Source organism: Sturnira hondurensis, unplaced genomic scaffold, assembly GCF_014824575.4.
Source record: "Sturnira hondurensis isolate 20B ecotype Veracruz unplaced genomic scaffold, ASM1482457v3 Scaffold0021143, whole genome shotgun sequence".
Classification (NCBI taxonomy): domain Eukaryota; kingdom Metazoa; phylum Chordata; class Mammalia; order Chiroptera; family Phyllostomidae; genus Sturnira; species Sturnira hondurensis.
Genome location: NW_028093774.1, coordinates 7,807,560 through 7,829,393, shown reverse-complemented (window position 1 = coordinate 7,829,393; position 21,834 = coordinate 7,807,560). Strand labels below are relative to the sequence as shown.

The 21,834-nt window shown below is 51.2% G+C and overlaps 1 protein-coding gene across 2 annotated transcripts in view; it reads right to left on the bottom strand.

The window, feature by feature from the left end:
- Positions 1 to 896: 896 nt before the first annotated feature.
- Positions 897 to 21,834, bottom strand: part of FBLN5 (fibulin 5) — a 75,366-nt gene continuing 54,428 nt past the window's right edge. For both annotated transcript variants that reach the window (XM_037031230.1, XM_037031229.1), the window contains exons 8-11: positions 19,128 to 19,250; positions 17,735 to 17,861; positions 9,976 to 10,171; positions 897 to 1,881 (exon numbers count right to left, since the gene is read on the bottom strand). In XM_037031230.1, coding sequence (XP_036887125.1) covers positions 1,720 to 1,881; positions 9,976 to 10,171; positions 17,735 to 17,861; positions 19,128 to 19,250 — 608 coding nt within the window. In that variant the 3' untranslated portion in view covers positions 897 to 1,719. The remainder of the gene's footprint in view (positions 1,882 to 9,975; positions 10,172 to 17,734; positions 17,862 to 19,127; positions 19,251 to 21,834) is intronic.

Genomic DNA, 21,834 nt, shown 5'->3' with positions numbered 1-21,834 from the left:
TGAACAGTGAAAGGACAGCAAACTCACAGTTATTAACAACCACACCTAAAACAAAAGCAAACTAAGAGGACAGCTAGATCAGGAGCGGAACCACAGAAATGAAGAACACATGGAGGGTTAGCAACAGGGGAGTGGGAGGAGGAGAAGGAGGGAGAAGGTACAGAAAATAGCATAGACAGTAGGTAGAAAATAGATAGGGGGGAGGGCAAGAATAGTGGGGGAAATATAGAATCTAAAGAACTTGAGACACGTAGTTATAAACTAAGGGGGGAGAATGGTGGGGGAGGGAGTGTGCGGGTGGAAGGAAATGAAGGGAGGGGAATAGAACAACTGTAATGGTATAATCAGTAAAATATATTAATAAAAAAAAAGATGTGGATGGCAAGGTGGCCTGAACTCAGGCCACGGTGGTCTCCCTCTCTTCATAGTGTTCATTACCGTGTGCTCTCAGCTCCGTGTGTTCATTAGAGTTTTAAAAATTCCTGATGCCTGGGTCCTGCCTGCAACCAACTCAATAAGAGTCTCTGGGAGTGACGCCCAGGAAATCAGTTTTGTCTTAAAAACCCCACTGGTCCCCCCGCTCCGCAGGCGAGGTGGGGGACCACCGACTGAGAGGGACTTGAATAGATTCCTGCTCTGGAAAAAGTCCTTGGAAACAACCCACATAACAGAGTAGCTGACAGTTTTCTAATCAAATGAAACAGAATTCAGGATGGGTGCTTCCCCCTAACTTCTCCACCCCGGTTTCTGCTCTCTTGTCCCCCACCTGCCCGAGTGACGAAGGTCAAGTTCTCTGGAGAGCTTTTGAAGCCAGTACAGCAAACAGGCTGAAAGGCAGCTAGCACCGACTGCAAGTGCTGAATCACCTAGGATGTCAAAATGAACCAAACGCAAAATCTCTTCAAATATTTAATCAGTTTGAGACCTCTGCCTTCTAACCCAGTTGGGTAAAAATTCCAAAGAAAGCATGAAGAAGGGGTCCTCGGAGAAAACACTGGGCTAAAACGGAGAGGAGACTGGGTTTGGGAAGAACATAACACGTGCCTGGAGGCCTTTTGAAGGAATTCTACCACTTGTTATTTCAAAAAACAAAAAACAAAAACAAAAAAACTCAAAATGAACAAAAAATAAAGGATTAAATAGTTATACAAATTTCAGGAGAACTAAAACTTCTTTTATGGCTGAAAATACCAGACACGGTTTTGAAATAGACTCTTTAAAACCCTTAGATCCCGCAGTGGTTTCTTTCCATCGCCTTCTCTGTACATACAAGAAGCAAACTAGCTACACACAGCATCCGCATGAGCTCTCGGGGCCTTCGCGAAGCAGCAGTCAGCGAGTGAGAGAGAGAAGGCATGGAGGAGGTGAGAGGGCGCTGTTCACAGTCTTTGAACATGGACTTGGACCCAGCAAGCCTACGCTATTCTCTTTACAAAATAAGATAAACTGAAGGGCTCCAAACATCACCACTGACCTCAGGTCAGGGTGCCAATTAACACTTTTCGATAACTGCTTTGTGGAAACGGGGGCCAGCGCGCCCTTCGGGACACCAGGTCTATGATAATATGGGCGGGGTCAGGACAGCGGGCTGTCTCCTTGGGAAACATTCAGCAGGAATGGCGTTGACGTCTGTCTCGCTCTCATTCTCCCTCTCATCTCGTCTCTTCCTGTCCCTGGGCGCTGTTGAGAGGCAGTGTCGGAGGCTCCAGCCCTGGGCCCTCAGAATGGGTACTGCGACACGTGTATCCGCAGTCGGATCACAGAACTGCCTCTGAAGTTGATGACGGTGTTGACAGTGATCATTTCCAAGTCCAGCTGTATGTCCCGGGGCCCTTTGATGGGGCGCGTCATCACCAGAGTGGCACTGATGGGACCCGTTTGCTGCGGACAGAACCCGGGACACTTGTTAGAGAAGATCTGACCAACCTAAGGGGGAAGGGTAAGCTTGACCCCAGAAGCTGTCACCAACAGCAGAGAAGGCAAGGAAAGCAGACGGCTGTCCATCGGGACACATGGTCTCTCACGTGATCCCCAAAGTAGAAGCCCTGGGTGGTCTGGCCCCAGCCCACCTCTGCAGCCTTAATCAGGGCACTCCCGCTTCCCCACTACGGTCACACTGGCACCCCCTTGGTGCCAAGAGCTCCCTGGCCTTGCCCACACGCCACCCGGCTCTTTCCTGCTAATGCTTCGGGTCTTACCTAGAAACATCACTTCCTCAGAGAAGCCTCCCCTTCCTCCCTCGATGGAAGTCACCCCTCCCTCCACCCCCCCCCCAACCTTCTGCCATTGCACCTACTACTCTGCACAGAATGGAAAGTAGTCATTACCATGCACCACTGTCCACACTATTTACGTGGCCCACATCCAACGGCTAGGTCCCCACTAGACCATGAGCTCCACAGAGCCAGGATCAGGGTTAGGTTTGTCACCACTGGGTCCCCTAAACACCACGGTGGTGCCTGGCATGCAGGTGTTCAGTAAATACATCTCGAATGAAAGAACAAATAAGTGATGGAACTGAGTGACCTAAAACTGTCACTTCATCCCCTGGGGCCCCAGCTCTGCAATGAGGGTTTGTGCCACATCAGTGGTTTCTAGGTAAACAGACTCCAAAACACCCCAGACACGTTTTTCGAACTAACAGTTCCAGGCACCGATTCCAGGATTTTATGCCTCAGAGGATTTTTCGACGACGCCTGAGGTGACTGAAATTCGATGATGAGCCTCCGGAAGGTGGCAACGGGCAGCCCCCACTGGGACCCCGCTGTCAGCTCCCTTTGGCGACCCTATCGCTGCGGTCCTAATAAGTTCGTGGGAACAATTCTTCTCCACTGAGTCTTTTCCCAAAAGTTCCGAGGTGGGAGGGAAAGCAGACTGACATCAGCGGAGACCCACCAGGGGTGAGGCACTCCTCTGGCCCCTCTGCGTACCTGCTTGTTTAATCCTCATGAAAACCCGGGGAGGCCTTGCTACTCAGAGCATGGGTCCCTGGCCCAGCAGCCTCGGCAGCACCAGGGAGCTTGTTGGAAATGCGAGATCCCAGGCCCTACCGGAGACCTGCTGAGCCAGAATCTGTAGTTAACACAATCCCCAGGTGATTTGTGGGCACAGTGACAACTGAGAAGTGCTCATCTAAAGGCACAGACCCCGCTCTGGCCGGGTGGCTCAGTGGGTTGGAGCACTGTCCCCTACACCTAAAGGTTGTGGGTTCAATTCCCAGTCAGGGCACACACCTAGCTGGCGGGTTTGATTCCCAGTGGGGGCACACAGGAGGCCACTGATGGGTGTTTCTCACATTGATGTTGCTCTCTCCCCCTTCGTCTGTCTCTAAAACCAATGAACGTAACTTCAGGTGAGGATTAAAATCATAACAATTTAAAATAAATAAACAAAAGCACAGACCCTGGCTGCCACATTAAAGGTGTCTCATTATTTCCCAATTTTAGAAATAAGCAAGCTGAGGCCCAGTGTGGTTAACAATTGCTTAGGCTCACCCAGCTGGCCAGGGACAGAGCCGAGGGAGTTCATTCAGGGGCTTCCATCTGACCCCAAGCCCCGGCCTACGGCATTGCCCAATTATCAGAGGAGACTGGAGTTTTACTTGTCTTCCCAGCCCTGCCCTTAAGGAGAGGAGATGCTTGGGGTTCCGTGAAATGGCCGAGCAGCGGACCCCTGGACAGGACACAGCATGAGGGAACGAGGGTTTGCTTCCTACAAGCTGCAGAGCCTGGCACTGTGCCCAGGAACAAAGCAATGGGCCCTGCAAATCAAGAAACTTGGCCACATTGGGTGTTTTATCCATTTCCACAGGGGAGGGCTCCCTATAAAGTTCTAGACGCCCCAAGAGCTCCACAGGTATGCCAAGGGTGGGGCTGGCAGACAGGTGTCGACCAGGCACTGAGACCTCCACTGTCCACTGACCCGATTTCCTGTTGGCATCAGCTCCCTCTGTTCACGTCAGCACCCACGCAACTGGCACCTGCTCATGCGGAGGAGCTCACGGACTTCCTTGTCAACTCTTGCAAAACCTAGAGCCCCGGGCCGGGTCTTCGGGGCAAAGCCACACAGGGAAATACAGCATTTACATGTATAAATATCCCACCAGCTTTCGCTGTTGGCACGAACCAAGGCCGAGGGCTGAGAACCCGGAGCTGTGGGTCGCCCTCTCGAGGCAGAGAGGCAGAGCCCGGAGCAGGGTAGAACAACTGGAAACTTCCAGGTTGTTTCTCTGGGCTTTCCCAGCAAAAGTCTCCGGAGTATGAGAAGTTCGTTGTCTCTCCTCCTTGAAAGGAACTTCAGAGGCCAGGGAACTGGATCCCCACCAGGCCGAGATCTGTGGTGGCCTCAGAAAGGCCTGCCCGCAGCACGAGGAGGGTTCACGCGCCAGCCAGGGGAGCTGAGGGCAGCGCCCCCACACTGCTCACTCAGCTTTTAGGGCAGAGTCAGGGCACTAATGAAACGGGACCCTGAGAGCCCCTGGTCATTGGTGGACTTGGTGGTCATAGAGCAAAATGATGATGGTGGTGATGGTGGTGGAGGTGGTGGGTGGGGACGCCTGTTGGGGGATGAGTGATGATAATGATAATGGAGGTGGAGGTGAGTAGAAGCGGTGGAGGGGCTGATACTAGGCATTTGGCTACGGCCTTTCACACATCTCTTATCTGACCCTCATCGCCCCGCAATGTGAGGAGGTTAAGTGCCCCCGAGCAGGTCGTCCAACTAGCACATGGTACTGGTGGGTCTGGCTCCAAAAATCGTGCTCTGACCACCATGCTCTACGGGGAGGTCTGGATGCCTCCTAATTTCCCGATGCCCCCAGCAGTAACTCTACTTGATAGCCCCCCTTTGCATTGTAAGTGTGGCTGTCCCTCCCTCCCTTCCTTCTAGTGTGGGCTCGTCAAGGGCAGAGGCCGTGGCCTGTTTGTCCTTGAGTGCACACGCCTACCTGGAGCCACACACAGGGTGGTGCCGAACCGCTGTTGGTGAAGGAAGAAGGAATGAGCACCAGGTGCCTGTGGAGTTGCCCACAGTGGGCATGGGCTGCAACGACACACCTGAGTATGACTTCTTGGCCCTGCTCCCACACGCTTGGCTTTGTTCTGAACCAGCCTGTGGGGCAGCACTGTCTGATGCACAGCAAGCAGCCAGACCATGGCCAGTTGGCTTCCCTGGCCCTGCCACCTGACCCACAGGCGTTATGGGCTGAACACACTTTGGCACAGTCCGAACCCCCTGACTGTGCTTCCTCCTCTGGTTCCAGTCATGTCCCTGCATCACTGGCCAAAACCAATCACCAGTCCTCCATCTAGAGCTCAGGGTGAGACGGACTGCCACTAGGGCTTGTGAAAGGGACAGGTGTGCGAGTGCAGGCACAAGTGGGGGTGTGAGCGTGTGCACGCACATGGGTGTGTGTGTTTGCACATACACGCATGTCTGTGCACGTGTGTGTGCATGTGCACATAAATGGGGTTTGCCTGCTGGGTGAGATGAAGTTCTCCTGAGTGTCTGTGGTATAACCAGTAAGCCTCAGGGTGGGACAGCCTGAGCAGCCATCAGCCCCCCTCCCACGTGACGCTCCAGGCCTGTGGGCAGCACTGCCGACTCCTCCAGGGCCCCGGAGCTCACAGGCTCCTAACCACAGCAGGAACAGCAGCAGCGGGAACCACCCCATCAATGCAATAGTAACTAATGTTTCCTGGATACCCTCCATTGTTACTAGACTTACAGAAGACTTTCCCATCTTCTCAACTTCTGCCGGGACCCCAAAGCTAGAAGAGTAAGTAAAAATACCCGACATCCTAAACAGAGCTACAAGAGTATGTCTAGAGATTTTGTTGCCAGACCATCAGATGTGAATCCCGCTCTGGGGCCTCCCGACTGAGATCTTGGGCAATTACTTAGCCACTTGGTGCCTCAGCGCTCCCCTCTGTAAAGTGGGCTGGCCAGGCAGGTCCTGCACATGGGACTGTGGGAAAACCCTGGGCACAGTGCCTGCAGCTGTTGAGCACGGCGGAGGACTTGGGTGGTGTCTGTTCTGTTTTACAGGACTTGGAAAGCGGCGGCCCCACGCCAGATCCGTTTCTCTCCCTCTGTGACCACTTCCAACCTATAAACATGTACTGAACACATGTACCAGTCCCCATCTCAAGCAAGAGAGGGTTTCAAGAGAACTGTTCAGACGTGTGGGTCCCCTGCCATTTCAGGGTGCAGAGGGCAGTATCCGACTCCCTCCTGGGGAATCCCAGAGAGCCCTACAGCGGCCTCGCACCCCAGCCAACAGCAGCCGCAGCAGGGACCTGGCTGCTGGTGTCCTGAAGCCCAGATGCGAGGTCTGCCTGCCGGGGTGAGGTGGCAACCCTGCCCCCAGAAAGTCTGTGCTGGACGTAACACCAGAAAGAGGGGTGAGAGGCCCTGTCGCCCACGCCAGGGACTGGTCAGTGCTCAGTTCTCAGGGAAACCTCCAAACATCCCACAAAACATCCACCCAAAGCAAGAGCATGTGAGGCTCTGGCCCAGGGAGCCCAGCAACACCTGCCTACCATGGCAACGACCAAGACCTGGGCCCCACCCTCTCCCTTCCGCCGTCTGCCTCCCCCCCCCCCCACCAGCCGAGAATGAGTCCGGGGCAGCACCAGTCAGTGGGGGCGGGGGAAGAGGACAGTGCACGGAGGCCAAGCCCTCCTCCAGAACCACGCCCCATCCCACCTTCACACTGGATGAGAGACCGACAGGTCAAATTTGGACTTTGGATGTGGAAGAGGAAACGCTTCAGCTGTAACCGAAAGCACCTGTGAGCCCTATCTGGTTAACCTGAAGTGTCGCCCAGGGTGCCTGGGCTCAAGACAGCAGGGTAGGGAAAAGAAAGTTATCAAACGCTTCCCCCTCGCCTGACCCCAGTCCTTTGATGAGAAGGCACTCGGTGTCCCAGGCGCTGCACAAGGACATGATCTCATCTAATCCCAAAGTAAATACTGTCATCACCACCCTGTCTGCACAGATGAGGAAGTGGAGGCTGGAGAGGTTTGGTACTGTGGCCAAGGTCATGCAGCTGGTGAACTGTGGACCGCAACTGAGGCGGGACGGCCTGGCTCCCGAGCCAACATTAGGAAGATGGGTAAGCCAATATTAACCCACTAGTTACGCTGTAACTTTTGAGTTAATCTGGATATTCTCATTTTTCTACCCTAAATATGTAAAAAATAGCCATGTAAAAAATCAAAATTAAAATGTGCCCTCCTGAGAAGGGTGCTGCAATTCTGGGCGGCTTGGACTTGGGGCAGTCCTGCCTTGCCTGTCTTCCTCCTCCCACGCCCTGTGGCCTCTTCACGGGCTCCCTGACTTGAGCTCCTTCCCTTTTCCCAGGTGCTGCCCGTGGGGCTGTCCCAGCCAGCAACCACCTTCCTGTCTTTAAGTCCCTGCAGGCATTCTCAGAGCAGGCACCCGTCCCCACATTCCCTCAACACCCTGGCCTCCTCCTCTGAATAAATACTAAAGAATCGGGGGCTTTCCCGATGTTCTGAGAGGACACAAGCCACACACATCTCAGCGTTGTGAGTTCCAAGGGTCCCCTAGTTGCTGTGACAATCCGGGCAGTAGAGGAAGCTTCCAGAAGGAACCCTCACACCTATACAGTCCATGTGTAGGATCATCCGCTTCCCCCACCATCCTGGGTGCCTCTTACAAGTCAGCCACACAGGGAACATTGGGGGATTTTAGTGGGTGGTATCTTAGTGGGCGAAATCTCGCCTGGCCAAGACCACCTTCTGCAGAGCTGCTATTTTGCTGGCAGGAAGGGGTGGGAATGGAGGCAGGTGGCATCAGAGATGGTATTTTAAGCCCCCAGGAGGGGCCCGCTGCATCTGTACAGATGAGAGGCCAGCCCGGAGGTGTCAGCAGGCAGCCTTCTGCTCCCACGGGCAGCAGGCCCACAGGAGCTCCCAGATGTGGGATGCTGCCGGACAGCTGTTGCTTAGGGTTTGGGGAAAAGACATAAACACAGTTCCATCTTTTTCATCTTGCAGAAGCTCCTTTCTCCTCAACTCCTTCCATCTTCTTCCAAAGCCCTCGAGCCAGCGACACTGGTCTACAGATGCTGGCTCGGCAGGCCGTGCTATCCCACGGACCTGGCCCTGCTAGGGTCTTGCCAAAAACATATCAGTGAGGATGCAGGCATGTTGCCAGCGCCTGGGACCTTCTCTAATCTGCCCTGACCTCTGTGTCTGAGACCTCCCTGTTTTCAGGCAGGCTCATCCCCAGAGGCAAGCACTGGAAGACTCTGCCAGGACATTGGGAGAGGAGGGGTAGAGAGCTCAGCTATGTGGTCCTCTGCAGGCCCTGGGGCCGTCTGCCCCCACAGTGGATAAACTTTCACAGCCTGTCTTTCTGAGCATCACTCCCCACAGTGACTCAAGGGGACTCCCTGCTGTAATTGGTAGAAACAGATTCCTGGGTAATGCCCCCCCCCTCCCCCCGCCAAGATATCAGGTCCTATGTCCTAGAACCTATAAATGTCACAGAAAAAGGAGAGGAAACTTTTGCAAGTGTGACTCAGTAAAAGGCCGGTGGACACAGAGAGATCCTCCTGGATGACCTGGGTGGGCCCTGCATCCAATCACAAGGGTCAAGATAAGAGACACAGAGGAGGTGGCTGGTGACCAAGGAGGCAGAGACTGGAGCGCTGTGGTCACAAGCTAAGAAATGCTGGCAGCCGCCAGGAGCTGGAGGAGGAGAGGAAGTGGATTCTCGCCGAGAGCCTCTGGAGGGAACAGCGTTCTGCCAACATGCTGATTGCAGCTCAGTGGGAGGAAGGTCCGACTTTTGGCTTCCCGGACTGCGTGAGAGGAAACTTCTGCTGTCTTAGGCCACCAAGGTTTTGGTGATTTCTTACAGTGGCCATAGGAAACTGATGTGCCAGGCCTCAGCCACCATATTCTGACTTATTCTGGGTAATTCAGATAATTCCAGATTCTCTGGAGATGAAGCTTCAGAATCCACTTTTTGGACCAGTGCCCAAATTCACACAGAAATGTGAAAAACATCTAAGCCAGTGGTCTCTGAAGAGGTCTCCCTGCCCTGACCCGTGTGGCTCAGTGGGTTGGGTGTTCTCCCGCAAGGCGAAGGGTCACCAGTTTGATTCCCAGACAGGGCACATGCCTGGGTTGTGGGCCAGGTCTCCACTTGGGGTGTGAGATCCACATTTCTCTAGCACATCAATGTTTCTCTCCCTCCCTGGCCCTTTCTCTAAAAATAAATACATCAAATCTTTAAAACAAAAAAATAGGTGTCACCACACCAGAAGTCACGGACATAAAGCTCAGTCATATAAATGGCACCGTGTTACATGCGTGGAATTCACAAACAAGCAAACGCATTTTAGGGCATGTGCTCTGCAATATTTTCTGGCATGGGTAGGTCAGTTCTTTTCAATCAAACTTTTAACGATGACAGAAATGCTCCACATCTGAGCTAATACAGCAGCCACGTGTGGCTACCGAGCACTCGAGATGTGGCTAGTGCCACAGGAAAACCTAGTTTATCATTTTATTTCATTTCAATCGGTTTAAACTTCAACAGCCCCACTACTGCATCAGGCAACGCCGGCAGAGCCCACCCCTGTGAGGCGCCCCTTTACCTTCACCGCAGTGTAGGGGCCAGGGGGGCAGGGCCTGGGGATGTTTTATCAACTGCTACGACCTCCGTTTCCAGTTGTGCAGAACAGGTACTTGATAAACATTCGGCAAATGGATGGATGGATAAAAGGCTATGTAAACGCCTCTCCCACAGAATTGTGGGAAGAAAGACGTGGGAGACGAGGACCGGCACCTTGACGTCCTCACCCCCCTCCACTGTTCTCGTCCCTCTTCACACCCACCCCTCCCAGCTGCACGCGGACCTGCCTCTAGGAGCACGTGCCAGGCTGGACAACACGATGCATCATCGCTGGGAGAGCGACCATCGCCCGCCATCCCCTCTTACCCGCATATAGAATTCTCTGCCCTCATTCCCAGACTTGATCTGGAAAATGTAGTAAGCCCCAGGGTAGCGTGTCGTCGCTTGCATTTGGAAGATGTCAGCAGGCACGGAGCGTCCTGACACCACGTCCATGTCCCGGAACAAGATGGTGAAGGGCTGGTCTCTGCAGCCAGGATTCTCGGCGGCACACAAGCAGCGGCTGTTGAGAAGGGAGACTGGGTGAGAACTTGGAAAGCCCTCTCGGGACGCTGGTTGGACCTGCTTCTCCCTTTTCAGCACTGAGAAGGAGGCCACCCCATTGTTAGTGTGCAAAGCTGTACCGGTGGGCCCGCTCTGTGCCTGGCTCTGGCTGAAACACTCTCCAGCATGCAATGGAACTCTCTGCTTCCTAGAGAGTGGCCTGCACTGGAGTGTGAACCTCAGAGAGTGAACCCCAAAAGTCTGGTCCTGGGACATTCTCTATACACCTCACATTTGTCACGTATGTAGGAAAATGTGTCGCTAAGGTACTGTCCTTCACATTGCCAGCTGTACATGCTCATCAGAAATTTTATTTCTTATTTTTATAAATAAAAAAGGAAATTTTCCTGGTGAAAAGTTACATTAGAGTGGCAGGTCTTCGGTGGTCCTTTCTGTTCTCTGACACGCTTAGCTTAGACGGTGTGCAGCATGATTTAATCTTTTCAAGAGCTTAGAATTCACTCTGTGGAAGACACGAAATCAAGAACTTCCAGAAAAGATGGCGGCACAGGTAAACAGGGCTTGCCTCCTCCTTGCACAACCACATCAAAATTACAACTAAAACATAGAACTGACAGACTTCCGCCAAGATGGAGGCGTAGGTGGAAACACTGTGCCTCCTCTCATAACCAAGTTTAAAGTCAACAAAGTTTCAGTAACAAAAATGCAGCCAAAACACAGAAAATTGAACTATACAGAAGTCCGACAACAACAAACCGTTCAACCAGACCAGTAAGAGGGGCAGAGTCAGCAGCAGAGCGGGGTCGGGCAGGAAAGATCTCCCAACCCAGGAGCACAGGCAGCCGTGGGCGGATCCCAGGTGTGGGGTAGCAACGGGCGGACCCAATGAGGGCACAAGGTGGCAGGCTGACCGCAGTCACACATTCGCACGCAGATAAACCAGCAAAGGAGCGAGCAGTGAGACAGACCGCGCAGGATCCAGCAGCGGGAAGCAGCAGAGGGGGCTGCCATTGCCCCTCTCTGACCCTGCCCCTACACACTGTGTCACAACACAGCAACTGGGTCGCCCCACCCTGGTGAACACCTAGGGTTACACTCCTTATACCGTAACAGGCACAAACAGCCCAAAAGATGGCTCAAGAAGAACTCAAAGCCCCAGAGCCAATAACTCTAAGAGACCAAGAAATAGCAAACCTCTGAGATGCACAGTTCAAAATATTGGTGATCAGGATGCTCACAGAACTGGTTGATTTTACTCACAAATTAGAGGAACAAATGAAGGCTAAACTAATTGAAATGAAGGGAAATGGACAGGAAACCAATAGTGATGGAAAGGAAACTGGGACTCAAATCAAGGGAGTGGACCAGAAGAAAGAAAAAAATGACCAAACAGAAAAATATGAAGAAACAAGAATTCAAAAAAATGAGGAGAGGCTTAGGGACCTCCAGGACATCTTTAAACGTTCCAACATCCGAATTATAGGGGTACCAGAAGGGGAAGAGGAACAGCAACAAGAGGAAAACTCATTTGAACAAATAATATAGGAGAACTTTCCCAGTCTGGCAAAGGAAACAGACTTCCAGAAGTCCAAGAAGCTCAGAGAGTCCCAAAGAACTTGGACCCAAGAAGGAACACACCAAGGCACATCATAATTACATTGGCCAAGATGAAAATGAAGGAGAGAATTCTAGAAGCAGCAAGAGATAAGGGGACAGTCACCTACAAAGGAGTTCCCATCAGACTGTCAGCGGATTCCTCAAAAGAGACCTTACAGGCAACAAGGGGCTGGAAAGAAGTATTCCAAGTCATGAAATCCAAAGACCTACAACCAAGATTGCTCTATCCAGCAAAGCTTTCATTTAGAATGGAAGGGCAGATAAAGTGCTTCTCAGATAAGGTCAAGTTCAAGGAGTTCATCATCACCAAGCCCTTATTACAGGAAATGTTAAAGGGACTTATCTAAGAAGAAGAAGATAAAAAAATATATAAACAGTGAAAGGACAGCAAACTCACAGTTATTAACAACCACACCTAAAACAAAAGCAAACTAAGAGGACAGCTAGATTGGGAGCGGAACCATAGAAATGAAGATCACACGGAGGGTTGGCAACAGGGGAGTGGGAGGAGGAGAAGGGGGGAGAAGGTACAGAAAATAGCATAGACAGTAGGTAGAAAATAGATAGAGGGGAGGGCAAGAATAGTAGGGGAAATATAGAATCTAAAGAACTTGAGACATGTGGACATAAACTAAAGGGGGGAATGGTGAGGGAGGGGTGTGCAGGGTGGAGGGGAATGAAGGGGGCAATTAGAACAACTGTAATAGCACAATCAATAAAATATATTTAAAAAAAAACATAGAACCGCCATCACGCAGCACCATCAGAAATGGAGTATAATGGAAGTCCAACAACTACAGAATTAAAGAAACTGCATCCATCCGGACTGGCAGGAGGGACACAGACATGGAAGAGGTTGGTCCCACATCCACATGTGGTGGATAAAAATTCAGGGGGGAAATCTGAGGAGCAAGGAGTCCCAGCCCCACACCAGGCCTCCCAAGCCCAAGGATCCAGTGCCAGGAAGGTAAGTCCCTATAACTTCTGGCTACAAAAACCAGCAGAGATGGAGTCAGTGGAAGAAACTTCTGGAGCCCCAGGCACTTCCCCTTAAAGAACCCACACATGGACTTCCTCAGACTCACTCCCTCTGAGCTCCAGCACTGGGGTAGCAGCTTAAAAGGCACGAGTGACATATAGGGAGAAACTAAAGTGTTTGGCATCAAGGAGAGAGCTGAGGGACAGCTTTCTCCCAGACAGAAAGGCAGACAGAGGACACTGTCCCTTGTCTTAACACTCCCCTGACAAAGCCACAGAGCTGGCAGGCAAATACCATATCTGAGAGTCCATCGACCTGGCTACCTCTGTTTGCCCCACCCTGGAGATCCTCTGAGACTCTGCCCCACCCAAATTATGGGCCCATAAACTGTCAAAAGTGACTTTTCCCTGTGAATGGCTGGCCTTGGTTCATACTTCACAACTTCCTAAATCCTATTAAAGAAGCAACAGCTGGTCTCAGTGAGCCTCTAGCCCTACTTCACCTTTCTAAGTGGCCCCAGGCCTGGCAGCAGCCAGCCAAGATTCACAGCTTGCCTTTGCCTGGGAATCTCCAAGCCCAGCACAAGTAGTAACCATCTCAGGTTGCTTTATAGCCCATGGAGGGTGGCCCCAGGCAGAACACAGGTGGGGGCTGACTGTGGCCTGCACCACTCAGGAAACTCCAAAGCGTGCACACCCAGTGGACAGCTACAGACCAAGTCAAAGCCCACAGTCAAAGCTACCAAACTGACCCTCCATGGAGGGCAAAGGCAGACTCACCTGGGTAAACCCCTCTCACTGACCTGCTCACAGCAATCAAGGCTCAATTACCAGGGGACAGTGCACTCAGCCCACCAAAGGACACACCTCAAGCACCCAGCTTGGGTGATAGGGGAGGCTGTGCTACTGGACCCTACAGGACACCTACTACATTAGGCCATGATTCCAAGACAGGGAGTCATAGCTGCTCTACCTAATACATAGAAACAAACATGGGGGTGGGGGGAGCGGTGCCAAAATGAAGAGACAAAGAAACATGGCCCAAATGAAAGAACAGATCAAAACTCCAGAACAAGAGCTAAACAAAATGGAGATAAGCAGTATATCAGATGCAGGGTTCAAAACAGTGGTTATAAGGATGCTCAAGGAACTTGGTGAGGACCTCAACAGCATAAAAAACATCCAGTCAGAAACGAAGGATACATTAGTTGAAATAAAGAACAATTTACAGGGAAACAATGATTTGAAATATAAGGAAGCAAAAACAATCAATCAGAACAACAAGCAAAAAAAAGAATCCCCCAAAATGAGGATATTGTTAGCAGCCTCTCAGATAACTTCAAGTATTCCAACATTTCCATCACAGGGGTCCCAGAAGAAGAGAAAGTGCAAGAAAGTAGAAATCTATCTGAAAAATCAATGAAAGAAAACTCCCCTAATTTGGTGAAGGAAATAGACACGCAAGTCCAGGAAGCACGGGGAGTCCCAAACGAGATGGATGCAAAGAGGCCCATCTACCACACATCATAATTAAAGTGCTTAATATTAAAGATCAAGAAAGAATCTTAAAAGCAGCAAGAGCAGCAAGAAAAGCAGTTAATTACCTACAGGGGAGTTCCCATAAGACTGTCAGATGATTTCTCAAAAGAAACTTTTCAGGCAAGAAAGGACTGGCAAGAAATATTCAAAGGCATGAAAAGCAGGGACCTACAGCCAAGACTGCTTCACCCAGCAAAGTTATCACTTAGAATCAAAGGGCAGATAAAGAGCTTCCCAGATAAGAAAAAACTAAAGAAGTTCATCACCACCAAACCATTATTAATTGAAATGTTAAAGGGGCTTAAGAAAAAGATCAAAACTATGAACAGTGAAATGGCAAAAAAAATGCAAATCTATCAACAACTGAATCCAAAAAGCAAACTAAGCCAACAAGAAGAACAGAGACAGAATCATGGAGACGGAGAACATTTGGATGGCTACCAGATTCAAGGGGCATGGGGGAGAATGGGTGAAGAGGTGAGGGGATTAGGAAGTACAAATGGGCAGTTACAGAATAGCCATGGGGACGTACAGTGCAGTAGAGGAAATGGAGCAGCCAAAGAACTTACACACATGACCCATGGACATGAATAATGGTGGGGGCATTGCCTGGGGGAGTCAGGGTGCTGCGTGGAGGGGGGCAAAGGCAGGAAATAGAGACAACTGTAATAGCATAATCGATACATTATCATTTAAAAAGAGACATAACCTTAAGGCATGTTGTAATTGTAATGGTAAATAAGATCCTGACCTCACATAGTTTTACCTTCTACCAGGGGAGATAAACCATAGACACAAATGTCTCTAATCCAAAGCAGTGAATTTGGAGCATGAGGAGGAGCATTGTCATAACATAAAACCATTGATTACTATTAAGCGTCTGTTGTAGACAGCCCTTAACTGAGCCCTGACCACCTCCCATCTCTCCCCTCGTCCCCGAGCCTCCCCTGGGGCACAGCATTCACAGCAGGAAGAGGACACCTGTGGATACAAGCCTTGGTGGCCAGAGTGAAAGGCAGCCTTGTCACGTGTCTGCCACTCTCCCCTAACTCCCAGTCTACTGAATATCTTCAAAACCTATTGGTTCTACTTCCAAAATACCACCCAAATCCAGCCACTTCTGTCTGACCATCCGCATTGCCCATTTACTGTCTCACTGTCTCACCAAACCCCTGAGATAGCCCCTAAGGGGTCTCCCTCTCCAGCCTATTCCAGAGTGCCCTTTGTCACATAAATCAGATCACGTCTCAACCTGGCTCAAGGACATCACAGTCGCCACCCATTGTGAGACGAATGGAAATGAATTGCCCACTTTCACCTCTGAGACTCCCCTGGGCTCTGGCCTCTGCCAATGTCTCTAACCTCCCCTCGAGTCACTGTCCACTCCTTCACAAGGCTGTAGCAACGCAGGCCCCTCCTTCGCCCTGAAGACATCAAGGTCGCTCCTGCCTAGCAGCCTGCGTACATGCTGTCCCCTTGCACTTCACTCTCTGTTACATTAACCTGCACTCTCCTTCCCACTCCAGCCCACACGTCGTTTCCTCAGGAGGGCTCACAAGTTCCCAGCCTCGACCTCAGGTCGAGGTCCAACCTCATCTTCTGTTCTGTGGATCCTGTTCTCCCTGTTCCCAGCACCCATTACGACCTATCAGGACGCAGCTGTGTGTTCACTTTCAACAGCTCATTTTATGTCTCTTCCCTCCACGGCCAAGAGAGCAATGCCCACAGCACCTAGCACAGTGTCTGGTGCATAACAGGAGCTTGACTACATGAATGTGGAAAAGAATGTTTGAAGTTTAGTTCTTTAAGGCTGCATCAACATTGCCAAGTCCAATGTCCCTGGTGCCAAATGGCCACATTAAAATGTCCCAGGTCACATGAAGAATGGTTTCCTAGAAGATGTGGGAGGAAGGAGTGATGGCCCCCAGCTGCAGAAGACCACAAACAGCTGCAGGAGGCGGCACGGGGCTGAGATCTGAAAGACGGGGCAGATCTGTCCGTGTGGCGATGACGGCGATGCCTGCTACAGGCAGGAAATGTGCGCACCAAAGCCGGGAGGCTGGACGCTCGAGGGCGTACGCTGTGTGGGTTGGCAGGAGTACAGGACACCTGGACAAGGAAAGGGCCTGGGAGAGGTGGCTGGAGTCACTGAGCATTTTCAGCGGCGTTCCAGGGACCTCACCAGTAACGCCAGCTCAGTGCTTCGGGTCGAACGGGGACAATTTCCCGGCCACAGACAAGGGCAGCCTAGAGCTGCCCAGATGGAACTGGGAATGGAAGCCCATGAGCACAGCCCAAAGCTCTGCTCTGCAGGGAAGGGCCCTGGAGCCAGAAATCAAAGAGCCAGTTCCAAAGGGCTGCTGAGAAGCACGGCTCTCAGCAAGGAGCGAGGAGTCTCTGCAGGACCTGCCTGTTGCTGCTCTGTCTTCTGTTAGTTTGGGTCAGAGAGGGAAACACACTGGTAAGCCACACATCCCCTTGGGTGCTGCATTCCTAGAGGACACCATGGACATGTGCAATTCATCCCAGGGCTCAGGGCAGTCAGTGCGCCCAGGTGGAGAGGAGGGCAGAGGGAGAGCGTGTGTGTGTGTGTGTGTGTGTGTGTGTGTGTGTGTGTCCTGAGGAGGAGCCGAGGGGGTTAAGTAGAGAATAAAAGAAGGACAATGCGCTCCTAGTAGACCACGCACAGAAAAACACTGCCCTAGTGCTTGTAGAGGTTGTCTTCACTTGAATTCTACCCTCAGCTCTAATATCTGCCATCTGGTGGTTTAGTAAAACATTGAACATGATGGCACCGGAAATGATCAAAGCAAGCTGAGTACCCTCAAGTCCTGAGAACGTTCCAATACCATCTCCTGGCCCTCGCTACTCACAGCACAGTCCAGGGACAGGGGCGGCCACTGTTTCACCTAGTGCTTGCCAGAAAGCCAGGTTCTTGTGCCAACCGCTGGATCAGACCAACAAGACCACCGCGTGGTCCCCATGTCCAGGACAGCTGGAAGCCCAGCTCTGAAAAGACCCGTGTATCCAGCACAACGTTATCAAAGGGAAAGGAGGTTTGTGAGCTCAGCCTCCCGTCTCGGTCAGCCCTCGTAGGGACGCCCGACCTGTGGCTCTGGGGCCACATGCAGCCCAGGATGGCTGTGAGTGTGGCCCAACACAAAACTGTCAATTTACTTAAAACAGTATGAGATTTTTCTTGTAATTCTGTGTCTCAATGTACTTAATGTGTGGCCTATGACAACTCTTCTTTCAGTGTGGCTCAGAGACGCCAACGAGGTTGGAGGACCCCCCAGAGAATCTTCATGTAGCTCTGACATGCCTGGGCGAGTGATCGAGAACCATGTGTGGGGGGTGGTGGCGGTAGCCCAGGCCGCCCAGCCCCCTCACACACGTCCCTGTTTCCCAAGGGGAAGCCACGACTTACTTATCGCTGATCTGGATGTAAGGCTCCTCGCAGCGGATGGGATCGATGCATTTGAACCCCCCTTGCAAGTTGTAGCAAGTCTGAGTCACGGTGCACGTGTGGTTTCTGTGCTCACACTCGTTGATGTCTGAAAGGCAGGGTGGACGAGAGGCTGAGGCAGGGCAGTACTTCCCAGGCATTGGCCCTGTGCCCGGGCTGCGGGGCTCCGAGTGCGCTGCAGGGACCCACCCCAGAGCGGAGCTTTCCAACATGGCGGCCGCGGGTCCCACGTGGCTGCTGAGCGCTGGGGAGGGAGGAGTCCGCACTGGGCCGCGAGGTCGTGGAAAATACACACTCGATTGGACAACTCAGTGCAGAAGAGTGTAAACTATCTATTAATAATTCCTATATTGTGTACATGTGGGACTCATATTTCAGATATATTGCATGAGATAAAATATGGTCTTAAATCTAATTGTACTTGTTTAGGTAAAGAAAGAAATTAAGAAGATAAAAATATTTTTACCTAAAAAGAATTACTCCTCTAATGTGACTCCTAGGAAAATTTAAATTGTACAGGGTCTGGAAGAAGCAAGGCATGCTGGAGTGTGGTTGGTAGGGTAATAATATGGGTATAATAATTTATAGTTTTAATTCGAACATTTCACCTAAAATATTACATGGTGTGCCTGTGTGTGACATTGTTACGTTACAGAATTACATGGTCACGATTTTGTAATGAAAGAGTTCGTGATAAAAAAAGAGGCGTCATTTGTGCCAGACCCTGTGTCTGTGGCTTCCCTTTGCAGCTCCCATTACATCCCTACTGCCTGGCGCTGCTACGGAGAACGCTTGCTTGGTGTGGGGTCAGGCGGAGCACAGGGCTGGAGGCTGGGCCAAGCAGCCCATCTGAACAAGACCCACCCCTTACACAGCCTGGGGTCCTGACCATCTGAGGGACAGAGCGGTCAGCTGCGTGAGGTCTCCCTGGCACCCATTCTCTAGGAAGTCAGTAGGAAAAAAACGACCAGGGGCCCGCAGGGGCCGTGAGAAAGCCTGAGCCCCAGTTGGTCAGACCACAGACGTCCTGGTGAGGGCAGGAGCAGTCCTCAGTGGCCTGCAGAGACCCGCCTGGGGAGGCAGCACCAGCCCTTCAGGAAGCCACCTGTCTCCACGGGGTTCACTTCCAGGAGTGAGAATGGTCACGTCCTTTCTGGGGCCAGAGGATGACTCACAGGGCAGGAAGGCACCCTGCCCAGAGCCTGCCACTCTGGGGGCCACCAACAGCCACTCATGCTCTTACCATGTCACGTTAAGGTCACCCCCAAAGCTGCACAGGACTCCCCAGGCGACAGCATCCTGAGGCAGCCCCACCTTACATCGCCCACAGCCAGAGTCCTCTGGACAGCCTTACCCTGGCAGCTGCGGTTGTCCTCCAGCAGGATGTAGCCAGGGGGGCAGGAGCAGAAGTACGTGCCGGGCTGGTTCACACACTCGTGTTGGCAGAGGAACTCGGAGAAGCTGCACTCATCCATGTCTGGGGGTGACAAGTTACACCTGGTGTTTATAATCACAAACTACTTGGAGAACGTAGTGGCCATCTAATCCAACTTCCACACCCTTCTGACACATGTGACAGTTTTACTGCTGAGAAGTTGCCAATTCATTTCTTGAATACTTCTGAAGATGGGGAGCTCACTACCTACGAGGAAGCCCATTGATGTTTGGACAGCCCTAATTGTTAGAGAATTATGTCCTATAGGGAGGTAAAATCTATCTCCATCAGCTCCCTACACCCTCCACCTCTGGCTCTGCTACATTATGTAGTCATTGCTGATTCATTTTGCCCCATAGGTGAAGCTACCCTGAGCCTGGAGGTGAGATTTGTTTGCCTGCTGCAGTTTTCTGGGTACAGACCTCATCCCCTGGATCCAAAAATCATTCACTAGTCCTGGTCTTCTGAATGGGTAACTGTACCAATCGTCTCAAGTTGAAAAACAATATTATTCCTAAAATTACAACTAAAAGGGACATACCCAGAAGTCCAGGGGTGTCCGTTATATTTGGGTTGGCCCAAAAGTTTGTTTGGTTTTTCTGTATGATGGTTCTAGTAGTGCTCAGTTGTCTTTAACTTCATTCAAAAACAATTTTTAGATTGTATTGTTACAGCTGTCATATCAGCATGCATTTAAAAAAACTTACCAAATTGGTGAATTTTTGTGCAGCCATATTAATATTGAAGATGGAAGGAAATAAGACAACATTTTTGGCATGTTACACTTTATTATTTCAAGAAAGGTAAAAAATGCAACTGAAACACAAAGAAAGATTTGTGCAGTGTATGGAGAATGTGCTGTGACTGATCTAACATGTCAGAAATGGTTTGCCAAGTTTCCTGGTACTATTAACATTTTGGCCAAATAATTCTTTGCTGTGGGGCTGCCTTATGCACTGGAAGATGTTTAGCATCATTCCTGGCCTCTACCTACTAGAAGCCAGTAGTGGGAGATAGCTGACATCCTCAAAAGGTCCAAATCAATAAAGTTATTGGAGAAAATGAAAAATGTGTCTTTTATTTTATAGGAGAACTAAAGAGACTTTCTGGCCAACCCAGTATTAAAACTTCATTACATCCAGAAACCTCCGGGAATGAGAAATCACTAGAGTGGCGCAGGGTGGGCGGGCACAGCGTCCCTCCTGCCTGCCTCGGAGGGCTCTGGGAGCCAGGAACCTGGCGCTGGGCCACTGCCCTGCTGCAGAGGTGGGGACGGGATGGGAGCCTCTGTGGCTGCTGATGCAGGAGCAGGCTCTTTATCACACTCGGAGTCTGGCAACGAAGCCCCCATTTGAGCGTCATTCAGTAAACATGCCAAAGAAAACATGTTTTCATTTCATTTGTCGTTTCCCGAAAACTTGCTTTCACTAGTTTCCCCAAGCGGCATGTCCTCGGATTGCTCTAACAGCCCGCTGATGGCTGGAGTCACCCGGGGGGGGGGGGCGGGGGGGGCGTCAGCAGTGGAGGAGGCTTCTCTACCATCGGAGGACTCCCGGTCACGCGCCCGAAGCCACACACATCCAAGGAGGAAAAACTCCTTCCAGGCTCCCTGGGGATCTTCAGGAGATGGGTCGTGACTAGCAGGACTGGGCTGCTGGTTTGAAAGTTAAAGCATGCATGGTGGGGTCTGCTTCAGCTGCACCCCCTCCCCCACACCCCTGGGAGCCTGAGGAGTCCTTGCCTCTGGCCCCAGCCCATCAGAACAAAGAGGGGCCTCACTCTCCGCGGACCACATACATGTCATGCTTGTAGCGCATGTTCTATTTCTATTGCTTGGCGCTGCTATGGAGAATTCTCGCCCGGTGTGGGGTCAGGCGGGTCCAAGGAGGCTGGAAATGGGTCAGTGTGTGGACTCCTTCATGTCTTCAGTAGGAGCAGTGGTAAATCCAGGTACTTCCTGAGACTCCATAGGTCCCAAGCACCAAGTTCACTGTTTTACCTGCCTCATCTGATTTGATTCTCACCTCAGCCCTCTGAAGGAGGCGCTTTTAGGAGCCACATCTTACAGAGAAGAAATGGAGGCTTAAGGAAGTGTGGTAAATCACTAATTCACAGGTAATGAGTAACCAGTAAAGCTGGCATTTGAACCCAGCCGGCCTCCAGATCCTACACTTCTCAACACAGTGCCATGATGTCTCCCTGAGCCTACCACATTCAGGACTTAAAGTGGGTGGATCTGGGGAGTCCTGAGTTTGGGAAACTGCCCAGAGGAGGATGAGCTCCTGTGCAGGCAGAGACGGCAGCACCCACCCCACCTCCCACTGGGCAGGCAGGGGCCCTAGCGTTCACACCCAGTTTGTCTTAGGGTCTGCAAGCCCCAGGCTGAAGAGCTGAAATATTGGGTTGGCCAAAAAGCTTGTCTAGTTTTTTCCTTACCCTGGCTCCAGTAGTACTTAGTTGTCTTTAATATCATCCAAAACACTTTCGTTAGATTGTATGTGACAGCTGTCGTATCGGCGTGCCTTTCAAAAAACGTGACAAAGTTGGTGAATTTTTTAAAAACTGGTGGATTTTTGTGCAGTATTAATATTGGAGATGGAAGAAAATAACACAAACTTTTGGCATG